General features: G+C 40.4%; 1 protein-coding gene across 2 annotated transcripts in view; it reads right to left on the bottom strand.

The window, feature by feature from the left end:
* Positions 1–25331, bottom strand: part of LOC138755588 (neural-cadherin) — a 283392-nt gene that overhangs the window by 63733 nt on the left and 194328 nt on the right. For both annotated transcript variants that reach the window (XM_069921840.1, XM_069921841.1), the window contains 5 exons: positions 24005–24172; positions 16506–16755; positions 16055–16182; positions 8469–8655; positions 7287–7430 (listed from right to left, as the gene is read on the bottom strand). In XM_069921840.1, the coding sequence (XP_069777941.1) occupies positions 7287–7430; positions 8469–8655; positions 16055–16182; positions 16506–16755; positions 24005–24172 (877 nt within the window). The remainder of the gene's footprint in view (positions 1–7286; positions 7431–8468; positions 8656–16054; positions 16183–16505; positions 16756–24004; positions 24173–25331) is intronic.

Below are 25331 nucleotides of genomic sequence, written 5' to 3' on the forward strand. Positions count from 1 at the left end.
GTACCACAACCATTCATTGCAATACCGTGAAATACGATTACCATATTTTCCACTTTATGGACAAAACCATCTGCAAAACAGTCCCTGTTCATTAGCCAGGAACAGCCTGGAATATGCTCCAATTTCCAAGTCTTTTCTCTCTATTTGTTGCATTATCACACTTAACCTTTAATAAGACATTTAATCTTTCATTAAAGTAGATAAGTATCACACTTAACCTTTAATAAGACATTTAATCTTTCATTAAAGTAGATAAGTATTTCATTAAAGTTCGGCTCCGAATCATGGGTCCTCTACCGGCACCACCTACGGCTCCTAGAACGCTTCCACCAGCGTTGTCTCCGCTCCATCCTCAACATCCATTGGAGCGCTCACACCCCTAACGTCGAGGTACTCGAGATGGCAGAGGTCGACAGCATCGAGTCCACGCTGCTGAAGATCCAGCTGCGCTGGATGGGTCACGTCTCCAGAATGGAGGACCATCGCCTTCCCAAGATCGTATTATATGGCGAGCTCTCCACTGGCCACCGTGACAGAGGTGCACCAAAGAAAAGGTACAAGGACTGCCTAAAGAAATCTCTTGGTGCCTGCCACATTGACCACCGCCAGTGGGCTGATAACGCCTCAAACCGTGCATCTTGGCGCCTCACAGTTTGGCGGGCAGCAGCCTCCTTTGAAGAAGACCGCAGAGCCCACCTCACTGACAAAAGGCAAAGGAGGAAAAACCCAACACCCAACCCCAACCAACCAATTTTCCCTTGCAACCGCTGCAATCGTGTCTGCCTGTCCCGCATCGGACTGGTCAGCCACAAACGAGCCTGCAGCTGACGTGGACTTTTTTACCCCCTCCATAAATCTTCGTCCGCGAAGCCAAGCCAAAAGAAGAAAAGAAAAAAAAAAAGAAAAAAAGAAAGTAGATATTGCAGGATCAAATGTACTCTACTTACCTTTGTTTGATTGGTTGTGGGCATCGGTGGCATCCCTGGTCTGGAATCTGCGATATCCAGTTGTTCCTGTTGACGCCACTCTTTTCCAGCGCCATGCTGCATCCATGCATGCACTATTCTCTTTGGACAGTCGGTGCAGGAGCAGGAGTTTGGTCGTGAATTCTTGAACGTTAGCGCGCATTGAACAATATGACAGTAGAGACAAGGATGGTGAGTGAGGCTCGCATATTTTCTGTTGACTGTTACCATGGATTAAATGTTCATTATTGATGGTGGTAAGACTACGTTACGCTATGTTAGAAATAGATGGTGTCACACATGTTATCAAGTTCATGAGTTCTTTTGTGTTCATCATTAACAGTTAAAAAACTGATCTGGACTTAGTAGTGGATAATATCGAAATGTGTTACAGTAAAGAGCCCCATTTAGCCTCCAAGGGCTTTTTATGGATAGTAGTCATTACATTTAGTCAGCAGAAAATTATTGTTGGAATCGAAAAGGATTTGGGACATTTGGAGGGGGAATAGTCCTAACAAATGTCCTTGGTTTGGAGGATATTGAAAATAATATGGCAGCCATATTGGAAATGCTGAGTGCAGGCTGCTGACAGTAATTTGCCTCCATCGATCCGAGTATCACAGAGAGATCCAGGGCTTCTAATCCTAGAGCAGAATGCCCAATAGACATGCTGGTAGAGTGATATTATTGACTGCGGTCACAGTGGAAACTCACTTGTTAACAGCAGCGCATCACAGCCATCAGAAGCAGTAGGATTATGTTTGTGGATTCCTTCTGTGCACAGTTTGGAAGTGCTGCCGCTTGTCCACTGGGGACTGTTGATTTTGTGCTCGTGTGGTGCGTGTTTGGTGCTCGAGCTCGGCAAACGGTTGGATGGAGACGTGTAAAATGGCTTCTGCTGCTGCTGCCGGCATCGCCGCTGAGGTGCGATTAATACCACTGCAGAAGATATCAACTGAATTTAAAGTTAGCAACTTGGAAATGGCTGAAGGTGTGTCACAAAATGGTGGTGAAGTGGATGTGCTAATCCAACTGGAGAAAGAATCAAGTATTAAGGCAACATCTGACATGCAGGATGAAATACAACCAGGGGACAGTGGGTCAAATGTTTGAGGCAGGAGAAGGAAATGAATTTCTTCTCTCCAGAGTTTCCAGGACAACCTCTGCATGTTTAAAGGCACAGGTTGAAGTGGGTGCTCTTGTCATACAACAAAAATTGCTTAAGGATAAACACATTTTGGAAGAGCAGAGGGAGCAGCTAAGGAGGGAAAAGGAGCAGCTGGAGCTGGAAGCAAACATTGCTGCTGCCAGGGCCTCAGAGAGATCCGGCCTTCGAAGTAACTTATCTGAATTGCCTGATGGTATGGAGTCACATCATGAGAAAGTACAACAGGAAAAGAAAACATTTGATGTTAAGGATGATCCTTTTGTACCACAGTTACAAGACATATATACACATGGAAAAATCCTCCCAAGGCATGGTGGTGTTACGAATCCATAACCTCCAGTGGTAACAACCACAGACAGAGCTGGAGCTTGGGTCTGGTCTATTGCTGCAGCTCTCTTGACACTTGAAATCTGAGTGAATATACACATGTGACATCTCCAGCTGCATTACCTACTACAAGCAACGGCGAAAGGCAAAATAAAATCACTGCATTATTAATCCAGCTACAATGTCACTCTTCCATGCCCAAGAAGAAAGTTCAATTTTTTTGATGGTGAGAATCACTTCAGTACCAAGTGTTCATTGAATCCTTTGAACATAAAATTGAATGCAAGAACAAAAATCCCAGAGATTGTCTCTATTGTCTTGAACAGTACACAATAGGACAGCCAAGGGAACTTGTAAGGAGCTGCATATGTATGGCCTCAGACAGAGGATTCATGTTGGCTAAGTCTTTACTACAGGAGCATTTTGGCAATGAGCATAAAATTTCTACAGCTTATATGGAGAAGGCTCTTTCATGGTTGTTGATAAAACTATAGAACCATAGAAAACTACAGCACAAAAAACAGGCCATTTGGCCCTTCTAGTCTGTGCTGGAACATTTTTCCTCTTGTCCCACAGATCTGCACCCATTCCAATACACTCCAGACCACTCTCATCCATGTATTATCCCATTTGTTCTTAAGTATAAGAGTGAGTCTGCATTTACCACATCAGATGGCAGCTCGTTCCAAACGCCCACCATTCTCTGAGTGCAGAAGTTCCCCCTAATGTTCCTCATAAACCTTTCCCCTTTTACTCTAAAGCCATGGCCTTATCTCTACCAATCTAAGTGGAAAGAACCTACTCACATTTACTCTGTCTATTCCCCTCATAATTTTGTAAACCTCTATCAAATCTCCTCTCATTCTTCTACGCTCTAAGGAATAAAATTCCAACCCGTTTAATCTTTCCCTGTAACTCAACTCCTGAAGACCTGGCAACCAGAAGACACAAGGGCTCTAGAAGCATATACCCTCTTTCTAAGAAGATGCTATAATCCCATGGAAAATGTCGACTAAATGCATGAGCTTAACATGCCTGGTAATATGTTAGTCATCATAAGGAAGTTGCCATACTGACTAAGGGACATATGGAGAACTGTGGTCTGTGAATTATAAGAAAAATACATCGAAAGGTTACCTTTAAGATTACCATGATATAGTTCCTTGAAATCCAAGTGAGGATTGCAACAGAGTCAATACTTGGAGATATCAAAAACCCTCTCATGGTAAGCAAAGATGTAAGGAGGTCCAAGTCTCAGTCTCATCCAAAAGTAGAATGAGGTATCTTTGCCACCACTGTGAGTTGCAGATAAAGAAAATGATGAAGGAACTAAGGAACAGAGAGAGTGTGCCTGCTGTGAAGAGCTGTTTGTTCTGTGGAGGTGGACATGCTTCGAAGATGTGTCCACAGTTGGATAAGAGGGCACATAGTGAGAAAATCATTTTCCTAAAATAAAATGGAGTATGTTTGGTTGTCTGTGTAAAGGACACATCAGCAAAAACTGTAGGAAGTGACTCAGCCGCAATATATGCGGTTTAAACCATCTCAGAATGTTGCACGTCCACCAAGGAAAGAAGGAAATGGTAAAGGAGTGAGCAGAAACAAAGGAAGCAGCTGATAACAGGGCTGCAGCCTCTGTTCGGACAGGTGGTTTTACTGGGGCCGGTAAAGACAATTGCAAACTCTCAATGGTGCCTGTACGAGTCAGGGCCAAGAAGGGAATGCAACATTCACCCATGCATTTCTTGATCCAGGTAGCCCTGCATCATTTTGCACAGTGGGACTAATGAATAAACTTAATCTTCAGGGAAGGTCAAGAATTCTATTGAGAATTATGGGTCAAAGGAAGGTCATTGAAACCAGCATTGTTTCAGGCTTAGAGGTCACTGGACTGGACAGCAGCAATTTTTGTGATCTCCCAGGCATATACACTCAGAAGGCTATGCCTGTGCACAAAGGAAACGTCCCACATCAAAACAATATCGATCGGTGGTCTCATCTGAGGAATGTTCATATACTGAAATTGGCTCTGAGATAGAGATGCTGATCAGTTCAGATGTACCAAAGGCTCTGGAAACCATGCACAGAACGAGCCAATAAGGTACGATTGAAACAGCGGTTCTCAACCTTTTTCTTTCCACTCACATACCACTTTAAGTATTCCCTATGATTAGTGCTCTGTGATTAGTCAGGAATTGCTTAAGGTGGTATGTGAGTAGAAAGAAAAAGGTTGAAAACCACTGTTTTAATCATCCCTAATTGACTCGTTATGTGCACTGTTTCATAACTCCAAAGGAAATGGGTGAATGACCATTTTTCACAAGAAAAATATTTCAGGAACAATTGAATCTAGAGCAGTGATTCTCAACCTTGCCACTCACATCCCACCAAAGTTGACAAGAATGGAGATTTAATTGTAGGGAGAATTCGCAAAGCAGAAGAAAAGGATAACTGCTGAAGAAATGAATGCAGTTATTGAGGAAAGGGATTCAGCCTTATCAAGATACATACAATTAGAGGAGATTCATCTTTTGAAGAAGAACGTCATTAGTTAATAACACAAGACAGCTGACTACAGAAAACAATCACCTTGAAGGCCCAGCTGACAACGATGCAGAAACAAAGAGATATTGCATTTCAGCAATTTAACAAGCAAGATGAAGAAATTCAGACATTGTGCATTTACTACAGCAGGGCTGAAAGCAAAAGTTCCAATGCATCATCTGACCTTTCACTCCAGGTCAAGTTACTAACTTCTCAGAAGATAATGAGAGAATTGCTTTCCTATTGAAAGAAATGAATACAGAGAGAGAATCTAATAAAAGGCTTCAAAATACACTGTCAGAAAATGAGACTGAATTGGAAGTTGCAAAATTGGATTTGGAATTGCAGGAAAGGCAATAGAAGCCAGAGTGGTTGAAAAGCCTGCAGTTCTAGTTGAAGAGATCCTTAGGAGCCATAAATGGAGTCAGCCTGCTTCTTTGCAGAAGGATTTTACAAATGCTGTGCGTATTAATGAGTTTGAAGAACTAATGTCATTTGAATTTTTACCTTCTCTATGACCAACTGCAGAAAAGGAAGAAAAAGTTGAGCAAACCAATTGCTGGGAAGGAAAAAAGGGACTCATCCATTAAAATCAGAGGATAAGATAAACCTCCTTCAAAATCTGGTTCTGAGAGCTCAAACTCTTCCTATGAAGACCAGAATGTTGAAGGAAAGAAGAAAGCCAAACGACATGCTGAAGACGTGCCTCTTGTTAAATCCAAAAGGAGAATGACTGATGTGGTACCAGTCTTGTCAGATATTCAATTGCCATTTATCCAGCCTGACTACAGACCTCTCCCTTCCATGGATTTTACACCAAAATCACCATCCAAAGGGAAAGCTGTGTTTATTCAGTCTAAGGAAGATCTGAGGTTTACTGGTCACCATTGTAACTCAAATGTACTCTGCATCCAAGATTGTTTATCTTTTAAAGATGATGTCATTATTTTAACAATGCATTCGAGTTCTTCAAAATAACATGGACTCTATTCACGAAGTTGGAGGAGTGACATTTGAAATCTTGGACTGGTGAACCCCTGATCATCTATATTGTATTGAGAAACTGATCATTTGCAATTAAGACACTGTCAGAAAGACTTTAAAACCCAGGACAGAAATGGTCTAGCATCAGACACAACAAAGTTTGCCTTCTACAGGAGATGGAGGTACTTTGGCAAGTCCAAACTAATTTTATTTTGTTTGTTGGACGAAATTCATGAACTTGGTAAAGATAACAATAATGATGTCTATTTCTAATGTAATGTAATCCTATCACCATCGATAACAAACATTTAATCCGTCAACAGAATATATGCGAATCTCACTTACCCTCCTCATCTATGCCGCCGTATTGTTCAATGTGCGCTAACGATCAAGAATTTGCACCTGTGCCAAGTGTCCAAAGAGAATAGTGCATGCGCAGATGCAACATGGCACTGTAAAAGGGCAGCATCGATGGGAACAGCCAGACATCACAGCCTTTGGACCCTGAGATGCCGCCGACACCTGCAGCCAACCCAACAAAGGTAAGTAGAGAACGTTTGCCTCCTACAGATATATTTAATAGTCTTTGAGTGTTTTGTCGTAACTTCCTGTAGTTTTTCCTTCTTTAACTAATATGAAACATTTTTAAAAATGTTTTTCAAGGTCCATGAACCTTAGAGGCATATTCAAATATTCAAACTAATTGATAATTTTGATGGTTGGTCCAGCTTGGAATGAAGTTAACTCTGTGTCGAAGGATCTCCGTGGACAGGGATTCTCTAGACGTCATGACTTGACAGGAATTATGACTGGAAGGCCCTGCTCTAAGCAGAGCCTCATGTAGGAGCCAGGTTTGGAAGTCAAGTTGAGGCTGAAAGAATTGCTCCAGGTAGAATTGTGGAGCAGTGAGATCCAGTGGAAATTCAAGACATCTAAGGAGATGTACTGCAACATCCATAAGACACTAACAAAATTAATGTGCAAATAGGCATGTTATCAAAATCGGCAGTGTTAAATGAAGCAATATAAGCACAGATTGGTTAGATAAGTTTTAAATTAACTTTCAAAGGGAGGTAGAGAGGTGGAAGGATTTACTGACAGAATTTCAGTGCTCAGGCCTTGGCACTGGCCATGGAAAAAAAAAGAGTAAAATCAGAAATGTACAAGAGGAGAACAAATATCTTGATAGTTCTCTATCAAGAAAGGGAGGATGAAACCAAGAAGACATCTGAACAAAGGGACTCAAGCATATAAATTCATATGTGACCGCTGTTGTGTGAGCGAACATAAAGACATACCTTCATCTCCATCATGAGCAGGCACTGTAATAACAACAAACCCAACGTCCTTGTCTTCATCTACACTTATAGTGTAGGTTTCCTGTGGAAAGACTGGTGCATTGTCATTCACATCACTGACAAAAATCCTCACATATGCCACATCTGTGAACAGAAAGAAAAACTAAATGTCAATTATTAAAGAATAACCATATTGCAATCACAAAGCATGCCACAGTTAATAGAAATATTCCTCAGAATATTTGCATTTTGCAAATATGTGACTATTATCAGAAGCCTCCTGAAGATTTATTCCAAGATAACTCAAGGTGAGAAGGCTGTGTCAACCCAGGAAAGTACTGCAGAATGTTTTCCACGCAAAGCAGGCAGTAGTTGCTTGCTGGGACAATTTTCAGGGTTTGGCTGTGCCACTGTGACTCTTCAGTTGAATCACGCATTGCCTGTAGTGTCGAAAGATATAGGGACTGAAACAAATCATTCAGAATGAAATAAGTCATAAGAAATGAATGGAAAGCAAATCTATTCTTAACATTATTTGGAAATGACACCATTTAATAAGTACAAAAGCTTATGAGGGGTTATATAGGGTGGGCAACCAGCACCTGTATCCTGGGGCAACAATAGAAAATACCAGAGGACATCTCTTTAAAGAGGAAAGTTCAGGGGAGATGTCCGAGGCAAGTTTTTTTTGCACGCTGAGAGTGATGGGTGCCTAGAGTGCATTGCCAAGGATGGTGGTGGAGGCTAGTACAATAGGGATATTCAAAATACTCTTAGGTAGGCACATTTTTTTTTATTTTTTTTATTAAAATTTTTTATTTTTCACACCATAAATCACAATAGCCATGATATACACTTTTTCTTTTTCACACATTTACAGTGACTTTTTCTCCCCCCCCCGCCCTCCTCCCAAGCCCCCCCCCTCTTTAGGTAGGCACATTGATGTAAGAAAAATAGAGGGTTAAGTGTGTGAGTTTACTAGACTAGAGTAGGTTGCTATAACATCATTGGTTGAAGGGCCTGTACTGTGCTGTATGTTCTATGTTTTATATTCCAAATTGTATTCTGCTGACGCATAATTTGAAACGAAACTTGCTCAATGACCCTTCCAGACAATGTATACACACAGATGCACTCGTTTTCTCATTTTTACTGACGAGTTGATGGCTCTTAAGTATATACCTGTATTGGGCTGTCCTTGCTTGCCTGGTCGAGCAGATTCAGAGTTGTCTTGAGACTGGACCTCAATCAGGTAGGATCCTTTCACCTCTCTGTCAAAGGATGCCTGTGTGAATATTACTCCTGTTTCAAAATCAATGCTGAAGTAATGATAATCTCCACTGAGATCCTTTACTATAGCATAATTTACCTGGGGTTGGAAGGAAAGTAAAGCAAGTGAGTCCTCAATTTTTTCATAGGTTTTGCAATCACTAATGTTTACACGAATGGTAAAATTTGGGAAGGTGGGGGGTGGAAGTTAATGGGCATGGAGGGAGAATAGGTTACAGGAAAAACCAGTGGAGGTGGGTAAGAGGAGAGTGGGATAGCTCTGTTAGCCAGCTTAGACTTGGGCTGAAAAGCCTTATTTCTCAGCTCATAAGGAAATATCAATATGGAAACAATTCAATCAACTATGATCCCAGTTTTTGAAATCAATTACTTGTCTGAAGAAGATTATTCATTACATTATCAGGGAATATAATGGAATTATTTGAAAATAATAATTTGCTGAAATCTACCAAATGGTTTTGTGGTCATTGGCAAAACCTGTTCAGAGTGCAGACAGCTAGACCTGTAGATTAACATACTATTCTCTCATATCTAAATTCAAGGCCTGAAACCGGTGCAGGCCAATGTACTGAAACACAAGCTATCACATGCAAAGATCTTACATAAAATGAATTTAAGGCTTATATTATCTTTGGATAACAAACATGAGTACATAGGAAGAAAATGAGATGCTTAGGATTATTCTGGTAAAGAACTTGCATGATTATCTTGGAGTACATCAGCTCCTCCACACCATAAATCCACTAGACCATGGTTCATGCCGCTGTACACCTGTAGCTGCAGTTGATGCACCAATGGTTATGGTATGTCAAATCATATATTCAAATGAATGTCCTAGTGGTTGATCATCTTTGATAAATCTGCATCATAAATACGAAATGAACACGCAAAATATTTCTGATTATTCAGACCGATAGACGGAAGAAACTGAGCTGAGATTGCATCAGAAGTTTGAAAGTGTGATTTTCTCTTTGCCGCTCCTCAGCGCCATCTGCAGCACCTTTTCAAGAAGCTACTGCTCTCAGGCTACACCCGACTATGATTGTTCCTGCAGATGTGCCAAGCATAGATGTCTTCACTATTTAGCACCAGCCTTTTCTGGAGATCCAGATGCCACATCACTGTTCCCTGGTAGGTTTTCCACATCCTGCAGATTTGGTTGGTGACATCCTTGAAGATACTCCAATTAAACAATGCAGATTATTGATCCTCAGCCTGCCTCCTTTTCTACAGTGCGGCATGAACCTTATTACTTGCCAGCATATGGGTTGGTTACTGATTTACATTTCATTTCAATCCCTCTGGAGGACATTGGACTGACTTAAGAGAATGTTATCCAGCACAATCTGTTGAGATCCAGATGCTGTTTTGGGCACGAGGGACATAGACCGTCTGTTGGTCAGCTCAACCTTTTGTTCTACCCCCCCATCCTCTCCCCTTTCTCTCAGTGAGGCAGTTTGTAAAATCTCTCAAAAAACAAAATAAGCATTGCCAATAATGGAAGCTTGGGAAAAAAAAAATGTTGGTTCACCATCAGCTTTACAAGAAAATGCTGTAGAGTTCACATTCCTGTCTTCTTTCACTCTGGTGGAATGCAGTTCCATCTGCTTCATGCAGGAGCTTCTGCTACCCACAGAAAGCCAAATGAAAAACTGAGTGGGCCCAAAACCAACAGCAATCTGACGAATCTATTTACCAATTTTTTAACTCCCACCACCTGGCTCATGTCTCAAGTTGGGATACTGTAGGAAGGAATTTGATTTGTTGCTGAGTGAACTTCAGTATACCCATATCATTGTCACCAGGAAAAGAAACATTCACCTCATTAATTTTGGCCTAATTTACACCCCCCCCCCCACAATGTAGACAGGTTAAGGCAAAGTTGTAACCCACCTCACAACTCTGGCAATGGTTCGCATTTCTCTGAAATTGCATCAAGTAAAATTGAACAAATCGCTGCAATTACTCCAGTAAGTAAAATTAAATCTGTAATATAAAATCAACTCCTCAGTTTAAATTCATTTTAGCTTATGAAAGAGCTGGTGAGTATTCATGAATTCCTGGAAGTTTTCCTCTGGAGCTGCTTTGGAATTTGGATGGCAACGTGCTGTCTGCATATAACAAGTTTTATTTTGATGAGATCAGAAGCTTGCACAGATCTGTGTGGACAACCTTTTATTAACCCTCCCTTCTGTACAGTGGCTAACCCAATCATTCAGAACACATTCAGTTGGAAAATTTAGATCTTGACGAAGGGTCCCGACCTGAAATGTTGACTTGCTGCTTCTACTCCATGTTACTTGGCCTGCTGTGTTCTTCCAGCATTTGTACATTTTCAGAGAATTTAGATCAGTGGTTTTCAAACTTTTTCTTTCCACTCACATACCACCTTAAGTAATCCCTATGCCATAGGTGCTCTGTGATTAGTAAGGGATTACTTAAGGTAGTACTGAATGTGGGGGGGGGGAGGGGAGTTGAGAACCACTGCACTAGATCCATTTGTTACTGAAATATTTTGCTTGAGAAAAATTGTCATTGGCCCATTTCCTTTGGAGTTATGAAACCATGCACATAATGAGTCAATTAAGTACGATTAAAACAGTGGTTTTCAAACATTTTCTTTCCACTCACATACCATCTTAAGTAATCCCTTACTATATGAACCTAAAATCAGAACCCACATGCAGCCTCTCCACACTTAATAACGATGCTCACCTCTCTTCCTAAGTCTGTCCCCAGACTACAAACCTATTGCTACCAAGAGGATGAGGAACAACACAGCAGACTGAGATTTCATAAAGTCTGAGACACAACGTCTGGTCGATGAAGGTATTTTTTTCTTTTCTGAACCCATGTTCTCTGTCTTCATTCACCAACCCTAAATTCTACAGGAAGGGGTGAATTCAGTGAACTGGGATTCACTGGTAATGTGTTAGACTGATGGCTGGCCCCTCCTCCCGGCTCCTCCCCCCCCATATGCTCACATATAATCCTGGTTTTCTGCCTAAACCCAGAACCCTTCTGAGGACTACTGTGAGACCCTACCCTCAGTTATAAGCTAATAAAAGCACTTGTTCTCCCTCCAGTCATGAGAGCTTTTATTTAGCTACACACAGTAAAATGGATATGATCATAAAATCATTATCTCATGAGTGCATGGCACATCCAATTGTGTTTTCTTTTTCAGGATTGCAGTGGCTACTCTATTGTTTGCTTCCATCATCACAAAATGGCCTTAATACATACAAAGCCTTTGGTAATTTATAGCGAATCAAGTCTTTGTAAGAATCAAAGCTAATTCAATATCTTGGACCTGTGGAAACCAGTTACATTCATCCACATTTACCACTGTTATATAAAAAGTTACAGTATTATTAACCAGGCAAAGCTGTTAAGCCTTCTGTATCATGATAGATTAGACAGAAGTCAAAGTGGCTGTCTTTGGGCCAAAGCAACTGTGTTTTTAGGCCTTCATGGTTGATAAGCAACACCTGAAAACCAATAGTTGATGTATTTGTGCTGCGTCTCACGTTTTCTCAGACCTTGAATTCACTGCCCATGACTACCATTTTTCTCTTGCTCCCTTTGTCTCTATAACTTGCCTTCTATTTGGTGATGGAAATGCATGTATCCATTTGGTGATCAACAGATTCTGGAATCCCATTTAGTAGTTGGCTGTGATCTACAGTTTACTATAATACAATTGATCTAATACAGGAAATTGCTGCAGTTTTATAACAGAAGGTTCAGGTCCCACTGTACTCCCCGTAGAATTGTTTCTTTTCATATACCATATTAAAGGAGATCGGATTTCACAGAAAGCAAACTGTGATCCCATTTGAAGTACTGCATCCTTATATAACAAAACACAATGCAACATATTTAACTGCTATGAAACACAGATTTTAGTTATGGCCTTACATATGAATTATTTATCGATGTCTAGTTTATGAATAATTAATAGAAATTCCAAAATAAAATCTTAGGATTTGCTAAGCTAGCAAAGATTGTTAAAAGCAGATTTTAAAAGCTTCTCTATATGATACAAGATTAGCTAGAGTTGATGGGAATTGGATGATAAGTGGGCGTGGAGTGTGGGAACTGGACTCGGTGAGTGGGGACGGAGTGCGGGAACTGGACTCGGTGCGTGGGGGCGGAGTGCAGGAACTGGACTTGGTGGGTGGGAGCGGAGTGCGGGAACTGGACTCGGCGCGTGGGGGCAGAGTGCAGGAACTGGACTTGGTGGGTGGGAGCGGAGTGCGGGAACTGGACTCAGTGAGTGGGGGCGGAGTTCAGGAACTGGACATGGTGCGAGGGGGCAGAGTGCGGGAAGTGGTCTCGGTGTGTGGGAGTGGAGTGCGGGAACTGGATTATGAGTGGGAGCGGAGTGCAGGAACTGGATGATGAGTGGGAGCGGAGTGCGGGAAATGGACTCAGTGAGTGGGGGCGGAGTGCAGGAACTGGACTCGGTGAGTGGGGGTGGAGTGCAGGAACTGAACTCGGTGAGTGGGGGTGGAGTGCGGGAACTGGACTCGGTGTGAGTGGGTGGAGTGTGGGAACTGGACTCGGTGAGTGGGAGTGGAGTGCGGGAACTGGATGATAAGTGGGAGCGGAGTGCAGGAACTGGATGATGAGTGGGGGCGGAGTGCAGGAACTGGACTCGGTGAGTGGGGGTGGAGTGCAGGAACTGAACGGTGAGTGGGGGTGGAGTGCGGGAACTGGACTCGGTGTGAGTGGGTGGAGTGTGGGAACTGGACTCGGTGAGTGGGAGCGGAGTGTGGAAACTGGATGGTGAGTGGGAGCAGAGTGCAGAAACTGGATGATGAGTAGGAGTGGAGGGCAGGAACTGGACTCGGTACGTGGGGGCAGAGTGCGGGAACTGGACTCGGTGAGTGGGGGTGGAGTGTGGGAACTGGACTCGGTGAGTGGGTGCAGAGTGCGGAAACTGGATGGTGAGTGGGAGCGGAGTGCAGGAACTGGACGGTAAGCAGGACCGGAGTGCAGAAACTGGATGATGAGTGGGAGCGGAGTGTGGGAACTGGACTCGGTGGGTGGGAGTGGAGTGTGGGAACTGGACTCGATGAACGGGGGCAGAGTGCGGGAACTGGACTCGGTCCATGGGGGCAGAGTGCGTGAAATGGATGGAGTGTAGGAGCTGGGGCCCGGTGGAGTTGGTCGAGAGCATGGGAACAAAAGGCTAGTTGAATGGGAATTGAATGCAGGAACCCAGGCCCCCCAAAAGGGAATGAAGCATGGAAACCAACTCAGGTGAGCAGGAACCCAGAAAACATGGGCTGAAGTGAATGGAAAGAGATCATGTAAAGAAATTGCCTGGAACCCAGATGCCAAAGGACTGAGATTTCCAAATTGTGGGTATGCAGATTATATGAGTTTTATTGTACATATGACAAAGGGAGAGCAGCAAAGATTCATCAGATTGATTCCTGGAATGGTTGGCTTGTCACACCAAGAGAGGTAGAACAGATGACACCTATATTTTCTGGACCTTGAAAGAATGAAATGTGATCTAATGGGAACATACAGAATTTTTAAAAGATGTTGGGGCATTCAGTTGAAATGGTCACATACTTAAAATAAGCACTCGTATTCAGATCAGAGATTAAAAGCCTTTTTCATGCAGAAGATGGAAAATCCTTGGAATTTACCAATTATTAGAGCTTCAAAGGCTCAAATGGATATTGTTGAATTTAAGATATTAAGGGAATCAAGGGATTTTAGGTTCTCAAGGGAAAATATCAGCCATGATCATACTGAATTCTAGAGCAGGGTTGAAATGTACTGGTTCTATTTCTTACATTCTTACACTCTTACATAGAGAAGCAATATCGAACATTGAGAAGTAACATTGTGAAGAAAGGTCATCGACCTGAAATACTATAACACATGTTTCTTTCCTCTCATACACTGCCTGTTCTGATAAGCATCGCCAGTATTTTGTTTTCTATTCTGATTTCCAACATCTGCAGCTTTAGTTTATTTTTTTGAAGAAAAAGCTGTTTCTCTGCAAGTTTATTCTTGGCTGTGTGACATCTTGTGCTGCATCCCAGGAACAGCAATATTCAGACAGTCTTAAGGCAGAGCGATTTCCGAGGCTACGACTGGCTGTGTGACATCTTGTGCTGCATCCCAGGAACAGCAATATTCAGACAGTCTTAAGGCAGAGCGATTTCCGAGGCTACGACTGGCTGTGTGACATCTTGTGCTGCATCCCAGGAACAGCAATATTCAGACAGTCTTAAGGCAGAGCGATTTCCGAGGCTACGACTGGCTGTGTGACATCTTGTGCTGCATCCCAGGAACAGCAATATTCAGACAGTCTTAAGGCAGAGCGATTTCCGAGGCTACGACTGGCTGTGTGACATCTTGTGCTGCATCCCAGGAACAGCAATATTCAGACAGTCTTAAGGCAGAGCGATTTCCGAGGCTACGACTGGCTGTGTGACATCTTGTGCTGCATCCCAGGAACAGCAATATTCAGACAGTCTTAAGGCAGAGCGATTTCTACCTCGTGGTGTAAGTTGTCCATGGCATGAGTTGAGACCCAACAGTTAGACCCTCCTACTCTTTGCTGAAATACATTCTCCCTTAAATCTATTTGTTGGGCAAACCAAGAACATGCCATGGTGTTGATTTTGTCAGCAAATCGACAGATATGTCAAGGACTTTAAAAAATATATTTACAGTTCTATATTCTTTTGGTCCTACCCATCCCTCCTCCACACTTTCTGCAGCTTTCTTTCTTTTTCAATATTGTTATTGAAATTGAAATTCCTTGTCAAAAAAATAGTACATAAGAATATATATTAAAAGTCAAAACATTAAGAGAAGTACAGAACACACCACACTCAGATCATACTATTTCATCCACAGTACCCCGCAGTCTTAATTAAACAAATTATTCTGTAGTAATATTTTAGTTTAGAAAGAAAATCTAATCCCACTACCAAAACTGAAGCAAAGGAGGAAAAAAAATTCCCTGTCGCAGTAATAAATTACCTAAAAAGCCAACACCTCTGATTAATACCAAATCAAAGATTTTGAAAGTAATTCAGAAAGGGTCCCCACAGTGTTTCAAAATTTAAATACAAATCGGATATTGAGCATCGAATCTTTTCTAGATTTAAATATGACATAACGTCATGTAACTATTGAGCATGAGTAGATGGAGCAACATCCTTCCATCTAAGCAACACTGCCCGCCTCTTTGCAGCTGAAAATGAACTTGTTTTCCTTCTTTCCCGGTTCTGACAAAAGGTCTTGCACCAGAAATGATAACTCTTGCTTCTTTCAACTTTTTCTGGTCCACAGTATCTCTTTGTAATGTGGAATGCATCTCTACTGCCCAGGTCCATAAACATGATTTATTTGAGCAAGTTGATGATCCAGAATGCATAAAGATGATCTGAATATGAATGAAGTACTTGGAGAACCATACCATGCATGACATAATTTCTTACCTTCCCATGTTGACCAGAATCTAGATCAGTTGCTGATACTTGCACAACAGACATGCCAACGGCAGCCCCTTCTGGGACCATGGCTTCGTACGTAGATGAAGTAAAGAAAGGAACGTTGTCATTCACATCTGAAAATTTACCAATAAGAGGAAGGTTCTCCATCATGTATCATCTCGCACAGTTAAAGGGACAATCTCATTATTAATTTATTCTTCTCTTTCTTCTAAGCAATAATTTTAACAGCATAATCAACAAAAGCTTTGAAATGAGCAAAGGAGTATAGTTTTAAAAGAAAGTACAGAAAAGAACAATTTTGTAATCAAGTCTGCCAAATTCTCAACTCTATCCAATAGTTTTAATCACTATTTTTAAGTATTCCAGTAGAAGGGTAATTCGGAACGAGTTTGAGCAATGCAACATTACATTTATACTTGAAGTAACTCAAACACACCTGTCACATTGATGTAAATGGTGGTGAAAGAAGCTAATGGCACTGCAGCCACATTCTGAGCCCTGACACGAAGTGTGAAGAACTTTGTCCCTTCAAAATCCAATGGTTCTGCTATTAAAATTGAGGCAGATCCATTGGCACGATTGGGTTTCAGGTAGAATCGGACAGGCATATTTGTTTCAGGAACTTGTCCCTCTTCCAGGTTGTATGTAACTCTTGGATCCCCAAGAGGAGATGTCGCCTTGATTGTCTATAGTGGTAAAAGATTTTTAAAAGTTAACATTTAACCTATTATGCGTGCAACAAGAAGAAAATTTTACCTTCTTCTTTCTTAATAAACTAAAAGCACATCTAATGTTAATAGTTTTGAGGGTTGAAGAGTAGAGATTGCACATTATTGATCTTTTCTCACCATATAACAGGTTCATATGGGGAAAAGTTCGGTCATCGAGTATATTGAAGATTTTTGGTTAATAAAGAAATCAACAGGCATGTGATAGTGCAGGGAAATGGTGCTGAGGTAAAAGATCAGTCATATTGTTACTGAAAGATAAAGCAGCCAATTTCTTTGTCTTACATTTTCCCTATCTCCCCTGCTTTCTCATTGTGCATCACTCCAGGAAGGAGATTAATCTGTCTTTTTTGCAATGGACATAAAGTTCAATATCAAAGACTTGCTCTGTGAAATCTCTGTGTTTTTGGTCTTCGACCTCAACTAATGGGCCCTCTTTGAAAGGAAAAGGTAAAAAGATGAAGGTTCCATTCTTTCTTTGGCTTGGCTTCGCGGACGAAGATTTATGGAGGGGGTAAAAAGTCCACGTCAGCTGCAGGCTCGTTTGTGGCTGACAAGTCCGATGCGGGACAGGCAGACACGATTGCAGCGGTTGCAGGGGAAAATTGGTGGGTTGGGGTTGGGTGTTGGGTTTTCCTCCATTATTGTCACATAATACTACATTTAGAATGTAACATAAACAAAATTATTTAACTTTGTCTACCATAAGGAAGACAGAGTCACCATTTTGTCCAGTGCCCCTCACAGAAATGAGGCCCTAGCGAAAAATGAACTCATGTCCCCTGGTTTATAAGACCAGTGCTCTAACCACTGAGCTATCGGAGTCTGTAATGCATGTTTTGGAGGAATAAATTGAGGACAGAATCATATTTGTGGAGGTGCCTTCAGGAGAATAGCCATAGTTTTCTATCTAGTCTCACAAGAGACTAAAATTGTGGGTGTGGCTTTACCTGTAAGCAAACATAGTTAATGCCTTCAGAGGAAGAATAGAGGAATTGGAAATCAGAGAAAAGCATGAAATTACATATTGTATAATTTTTTAGTTAGGCTTAAAGACCTTTGAACATATATAAACCCTAACTCAGGCTGTTTTAATTATGTCCACAATGAAAAATTAGTCATTGCAAAAACATGAACAATATTGGAAACTTATCAACATATTAACAATTGCAGTCTAATTTTGCTTTGGGTTAATCTGTTCACCATTTCCTCACTCTCCACCTTTGGGAGTTTCATAATGCACTCTAACCTTTATACATGCTGTGAAAGATTCATTTAAAATGCAGTCAAGATTAGATTCATGAAGTACCCTCAGAAACTCATTAGTTTTAACAAGGAATATTTTAGATATTTAAAAACTAATTTTATGCAGTTTAATGAGCCCATGTTCACTAACATAATTAGTAGATCATTAAGGCAATACAGTAATTGTAATTTTAAAATGCAGTTCATACCACTATTTAGTAAAATACACCTTGTATAGGTGAATTCTCCAAGGGTGTAATTATGACAATAATTGTATACTATCCTTTGAAGCAGAACTATTTCATTACCTGATGCCGGTAAATATGCAAGAAGAGGAGGAAATCTTCAGAATTCTGTATTTCTGAATGGGAGAAGCTCCCAAATGTAAGGATGAGCTCTGATTTCCCAAAGTATTAAGATATTTGGGATCCTGGAACCACATAGGAAATGGAGGGGAATGGTCTGCCACAATCAGGAACTTGAAGTCAATTGAAGGCTTTAGGGCACTAAGAGTAACCACCAAAACGAGGCAGAGGGAATGATAGGCTTTAATATACAGAACAACCTTGCTGGCCCGGATCCAGGTATAGGAATGGAGGGAAGGGAGAGGTGGCTCGACCTTTTTGGCCCAAGACCACAGGGGAGGAGTCATAGGGAATGAGTCATCAGTGGGCGGGCCAGCTCCATATATACAGTAACCAACAATAACTATATACAATGGAGGAAACATCCCATCACAAAGCAATCTGATTGGCGAACCTAATGACCACATGGTGTGTGGTCTATGAAGGGTAAGTGGGAGAAGGGATAACTTAATGAGCAGATGGGGGGAAAAAAGAACTCAGTGTTCAGAATGATGCAAAACAACCTTGTTTTCATTTTACTATGGGGAAAAAAAAGTTTTCATTTGCATAACATTAAAAAGGTGTTATATAATTCAATTTCTTGGCATTAATTCCCAAAAAAGAAGAGTTTCCAACCAAGGAGGGAAATTCCCAATAGATGAATTTATTCAACAAATCCACAAAAAGTTTTCCAATGCTGTCATATTTCATTATGTACACAGTTAACTTTCACTGAACTAACTCAGTAAAGACCATGTGAGTTGGTGAAAAATGGAGATAAACTCCAAATGATACCAAAAGAAACAAAAATCAGGATAATGTAAAACACAATGTTATTTTTTTTAAAAATCAGACATTAACATTATTCCAAATGAAAGGTAAAACACAAAGTAAAATGGAAAATACATTAATGCAAATAGCTCTCCAATCAGCGTTGTCACTTTTGTCACTTGGGATTTATAAGAGCCCACATTCCAGCACTTAAATTCAGGCATGAACTTGCAATTATTTCTCTTTATTCAGTTCCTCTTGTTTTTATTCAGGGAAAATGATAATTTATTTTTATGGTTTAATGACTGAAGTACTCATCTGCTTTTTACAGCTGTAGGATGCTATTTGAATATATATACTATAATTTTATTGTATTATTTCCCACTGCGTTACATTATTTTATTGCATGGATTTATTATTCTTAATGCATTTTATTTCCAAACAGAATAAAATCTTAATCAAGCTTTTCAAATAACTCAGTTGGAAGAATATTCAGTTGATACCTCTGCTGCTATTAAGTGTCCCCTGCTGGAAAATGCACATAAGAAGATTAGACTGGGTTTGGAATTGTCCAGATAGCCTGCTGACACTTAGATTCTTGCCTCACAGATGAAGTCAAGGTACTTGGAAGAGATAATGCAGAGTTGTTGGGTTGGGTGGTGTTAGCAACAGGGAAACAGGACTGCAGCACCTTCAAAACAAATTGTGTTTTACTTCTGTTCCTTGCAGTTCAAGATGGCCAAAGTGTTACAATCATGTGGCTTCAATACAGACTCCTTTTGTAAATCACTAACAAGTCAAAAGCCAAATCAGAAACATAGATTGTTGAAATGTTATGAACAGCATGTTATGAGCATCAATAGAGAATGAACCGTGTGTGTGTGTGTGTGTGTGTGTGTGTGTGTGTGTGTGTGTGTGTGTGTGTGTGTGTGTGTGTGTGTGTGTGTGTGTGTGTGTGTGTGCGTGCGCGCGCGTGTGTGTGAGAGTGATATACCCAAACCATTACAGTCCTGGCCAAAATTGAAAAGTTTTTTTCAAAGTTCAGTCTGCCAAATTCAGTGTTAAAGTGTAGACCTTTGAAATTTGATGCTCAAAATTATTGTTCAATTGATAGGAAGACTGGAGTTGTGGCTAATACAGACTCACAAATTCTCCTTGCGTTACCTTTGAAGAAATGTACATCTACATGAGCTGTGGTCACAACACCCCTGATCCTTTTGTAGGCAAGACCTGAATTTGGCAGCCTCCATGACGCTTCCAAGACCCTGGCACCTGCCTCTCCAAGTAACTGCACTGCTAGTCACACTTAAAATGAAGCAGTCTCTCCAAGTGACCTCCACTGTTAGTCACAATCAAAATGAAATACTTTGGTTCCCAAAAAGACCCTCCTGGCACAGGTTAATCCACCAAAAAGGTCCATTCAAAGAGCATGCTTTGTTCTGAATTCCACAAAAAATGGCTGGCCACAAGAGTTGCTTCAAAAAGCTGTTTTCTCTTTAGCCGTCATGGTTCTCTCCCTTGCAAAATCACAATGTCTTTGCAAGTGTATCGAATTCTGGAACAGACCGTGACAAGCCTTCCCTCAGTTCTTCCGACGTGTCAAATTATCGCTGGGCTGTGACTTGTTAAATGTTAACTGTGACCATTCAGTCCCTCCTGTCTATACTATCCTTTACAGTAATAATCCTGTTTTGCTAAAACGGGAGCTCGTAATAGAAAAAAAATTCTTCTCAACAATTGGATGGGACTTAAAATGAAGAACAAAAAGGGGTTTTGCTGGAATACCAAGAAAACACAAACTGCGTCCTTATACCTAGGAATGTAAGTTTCAGATTTCAATAGAAGAGGAATCTGAAATGAGAAACGTGTGTTCACGAGAGTCAAGTGCAGTCTCACAATCAATTTTTGAAGATTTTAGAAGATTAAATTAGAGACTGGGTAGAGATCAAAAATCCAACATACATGATGCCACCAAGAATTGCCAAAAAATTGAGAGAGGTTTAAATCAAGCCCTCCAGGTTTCAGTTGTTAAAATTTGCAGGAGGGAGGATAGAAAATGAATCAAAAGGTTCCAGAGGTTTGGGACAGATAGAAGTTAACACAATAACATTTAATTTTAAAATAATGAAAAAATATTAAAATTGAAGAATGCTGACGTTACCATTCTTAAAGCTTAAAGGAAATGGGAAAGGTCTGCTGTAAATTATAAATTTTCAAGAGAACTTATATGAAATTAATTACAAGGGAAAATGTGCCAATCTATTAATTTTTTCTCAAATTTCTTTGATCAAGAATTTCCATGTAAGAACCATATAATATCTGAAAGTGAACAATGAGAGGCAGGAAGGGCTCAGAAGATCCTTCCGGGATGAAATATTGAGTCAATGTTTTGAGTCAGGACACTGTTTGAAACAGGAAGTCAGTCCCTCCCACTTACTCATTGTTCGCTCATCTGGAGTTTCAGCTGACACTCGTCCCTGAAAGCACCATTTTCAGCCACTCTTTGTGCATAGGAAGGCTGTTTGATTACCATTTTATACTTATTCTGGTGAAAGAAATCAAGAATAAACCAGATATACTCCCTAAAGAAGCAAAAAATGTTTTTTTTGAAATTTTAACACCTCAGGCCACCCCTAACAGATAGAAAGAAATACATTATGAGATGAGTTGGTTTACCTTCTGCACAAAATACAGTATGTATAGATTTTGATACAGGGAGAAAATATAACTTATCTATGGGATGCTTAGTGTTTTAAGAACCTGGCCTCTTTGTAGCCAAATGATCGCCGATGTTTCTTACTTTTAGCTGATCTCACCAGTTGCAAGGATATGGACAATACCTGAAATTAGTATCTAAAGATGCCACCAATTCTTGCCAATGACACATGAAGAGTTGCCATTTGGACAAACAATAACAAGCAAGCAGAGCCTGTAGACAAATATATCAGAGTAAAGACTAAGAGTAAGGTCTAGAAATAAACAATGGCACAAATAAGCACTCTTAAAATAGGAAAGGTTTCTTAGAAAGAATAATTTTAAAAATTATTTGTCTGTAAGTGACAGAAGGAGTTATTGAAACTTGGTCAAAGGGTAAATTTTGAGAAATAAGTTCATATTGGGAGAGACAGAGGAGATTAACAGAGAACATAGAAAGAGTTCTGCAATGGAATAGGCCCTTTGGCCCATGACATCTGTTTTAATCATGATGCCAAATTAAACTAATCCCATCTGTCTGCACATGCTCTATATCCCTCCATTCCCTACCTATTCATATGTCTGTCTAAATGCCTCTTAAATGTTGTTATTCTATTTAATTCCACTACTTTGTCTGGCAGTGTGTCCCTGGCATCCACTGCTCACTATGTAAAAAACCTGCCGAGAACATCTTTAAACCAATGCCCTCCAGTATTTAATACTTCCACCCTGGGAGAAAAGACTGACTGTTTGCCCTATCTTTGTCTCTCATAATATCATGACTTTCTATCTGGTCACCCATCTGGTACTTACACTTCAGAAAAATTAAATCCAAGTTTACCCAACATGTCCTTATCGTCAATACTCTCTTATCTAAGCAATATCGTAATAAATCTCTTCTGCACCTTCTCTAAAGCCATCATATTCTTCCTCCCACGTGGCAACCAGAACTGCAGACAATACTCCAAAAGCAGCCTGATCTAAATTTTATACACCTGCAATATGACTTGCCAACTTTATACTTAATGCCCCAGCTGATGAAGACAAGCATGCTGTATGCCTCCTTTACCACCCTGTTCACACAGGTTGGTAAGATGTAGTAAGATGTAGACTTGTACCCCAAGACTCTTCTATACTTCAATGCTCTTGTGTCCTGCCATTTATTGTATATTTTCCTCTTATACTGGACCTTCCAAAATGCATCTGGATTAAATTCAATTTGCCATTTCTCTGTTCATATAAACTATCTTCTTGTATCTTGCCTTGTTTGCATGTTGCACAGGGTGTAATCCTGAGACTACAACTCAAGATTTTAATTTTCAATCCCACAATATTATTTGCAAGGACTCATCTGTCTTCCTGCCTAGGTCTTTGGTCCCAACATAGACCATGACCTCTGTCTGTTCATTCTCCCCTTCAGAATATCCCAGGTCAACTCAATGATATCCTTGACCCTGGTGCCAGGGAGACAAATAATCATCCTGGAACCTTGCTCACAGCCACAGTGCCTTTTCCCCTGATTGAAGAGTTTTCTATTACTAATTATTCACTGAGACTTTAACCTAGCCTGAACAGAGGATCTTGGCAGTTAAGGGTATAGGAGTATGGCTGCCAATAGGGGAAAAAGAATATCAGGAATGCACAAAAGACTAGAATTTGAAGAGTAAAGATATTTCAAAGAGTTGTATGGTTGGCAAGTTTTTTATTTAGATTTGGAGTAGGTCACATGGATGAATAGGTTTGTAGGGGTTGGGGGTACAGGTGTGAGTTAAGAGGTAGTTAATGGGAATGGGCAGGTTTGAATGATTCTTAAACATAGATGATCAGAGCAAGCGATTGAGATAGGCCATGTAAGGAAACAGAAACAGGCAACCCTGGAACTACAGACCAAGGTCATTTCAACTATTCATTGTTATCCGAATAACAAGACCCTGGCAAAACGTATCAGGAGATGGCTGGATTTGATCCCTGATTGATGTCAATCTCAACCAGGTTTAATTAACATAGTTTAGCAAATGGATCTCATTTTATTAAAATTCAGACTGAATCTTATTTCAGTTATGGGATATTTTTATGGAAAATCCAGAATTCGCCCGCACAATCTAATCCTTTTAAGACTTAATATGCCAAATCGTTGGACATGAATTGCATACCACAATCCTCAAGTCTCGAGTAGTATTCTCTGGGATTGTTAACCGATATTCTTCTTGCTCCCACTGAGGTGGCTGGTTATGTATGTTGGTGATAGTTACAGTTAGTTCCACGCTGCTGCTTCGATTGCCTCCATCAGTCGCTGTGATTTGACGACCGATATGTGCGACCTAGAACAGAAAGATGTATTGAATTTAGAGACATTTTGCATTGCACAGGAAATATATCCAGATCTTGTGTCAATAGATAGACAGATGGACAATCGGCAGGCCTGAAGGCATCTTTGGCAGGTTGTAAGATCCTTGAATATGGCATAATTTCACTTGTTCCTTAAAAAATTGTTATATAATTAGCAGCAAGAACATTAAAAAAATGCATTCAAAATATTAAATGGATTTTAATCGTTCCATAAATTGTAAATGTAATGAAAATGAAGCAGATAAATATAACTGTATTTTGAAAATAACCAATTTTGTATCCCTACCACTCTGAAAAGATTGGAAAGTAACATGCCTGCTTTTTGTTCATACCTTGACAAAGGGCTCAGGCCCAAATTATTAGTTATATATCTTTACTTCCCATGGATGCTGCAAGACCTGCTGAGTTCCAGCATTTTTAAAAGTAACTTTTTTTTTCAATGTAAGTTCTAACAAAAGCTGGATCATACATCATATTCCAGTTACCCAGCTCTAACATATTTCACAGAGGTCAGGGAGAAAACATCAATGAATTAACGTCTGCTAGTCCACTATCAATGTGGGGGGGGGGGGGAACCAGTTTCTGGAATTCACTCCTAAATTCAGTGCTAGAACTGTGCAAGTGGATTAATCATCCTGCTTCTCTCATCTTGATTAAAAAAAAAGTTTGAATGAACTTTTCCAATTATTATTTCCCATAACCTCATTCACAATTTCAAGAATCTGCCTCAAATGTATAGTGCACATTGAAATCAGTTGCAACTGAATTTTGCAAAGAGAATCTCAGATGAGCATTAAGCTCCCTTTTTATGTGGATATCCATAATATATAAGTGTCACAAAAACATGATTTTGAAGGCTGTGAAATGAAGGTTCAAAAGCTCATACATGGTACCATGGTGGTAAATAAGATACCGCGAAGGTTATTGCTTTGGTCCAGTGCAAAAATCAGCATCATCTGAACTTCAAAGCTTTAAGTCTAGTGAATGACCCTATGTGCTGCACCATTTTGTTGCACACAAAGATAAACATCAGGTACACGTGGGACCAGGAGCAAGATGATGGGAGAGAGCCCATGGTTAATGGTAAAATCTTCATTCAGGAATAGGGTTCAGCCTTGGTTCAGGGAATTT

This window comes from Narcine bancroftii, chromosome 2 (assembly GCF_036971445.1).
Source record: "Narcine bancroftii isolate sNarBan1 chromosome 2, sNarBan1.hap1, whole genome shotgun sequence".
NCBI lineage: Eukaryota > Metazoa > Chordata > Chondrichthyes > Torpediniformes > Narcinidae > Narcine > Narcine bancroftii.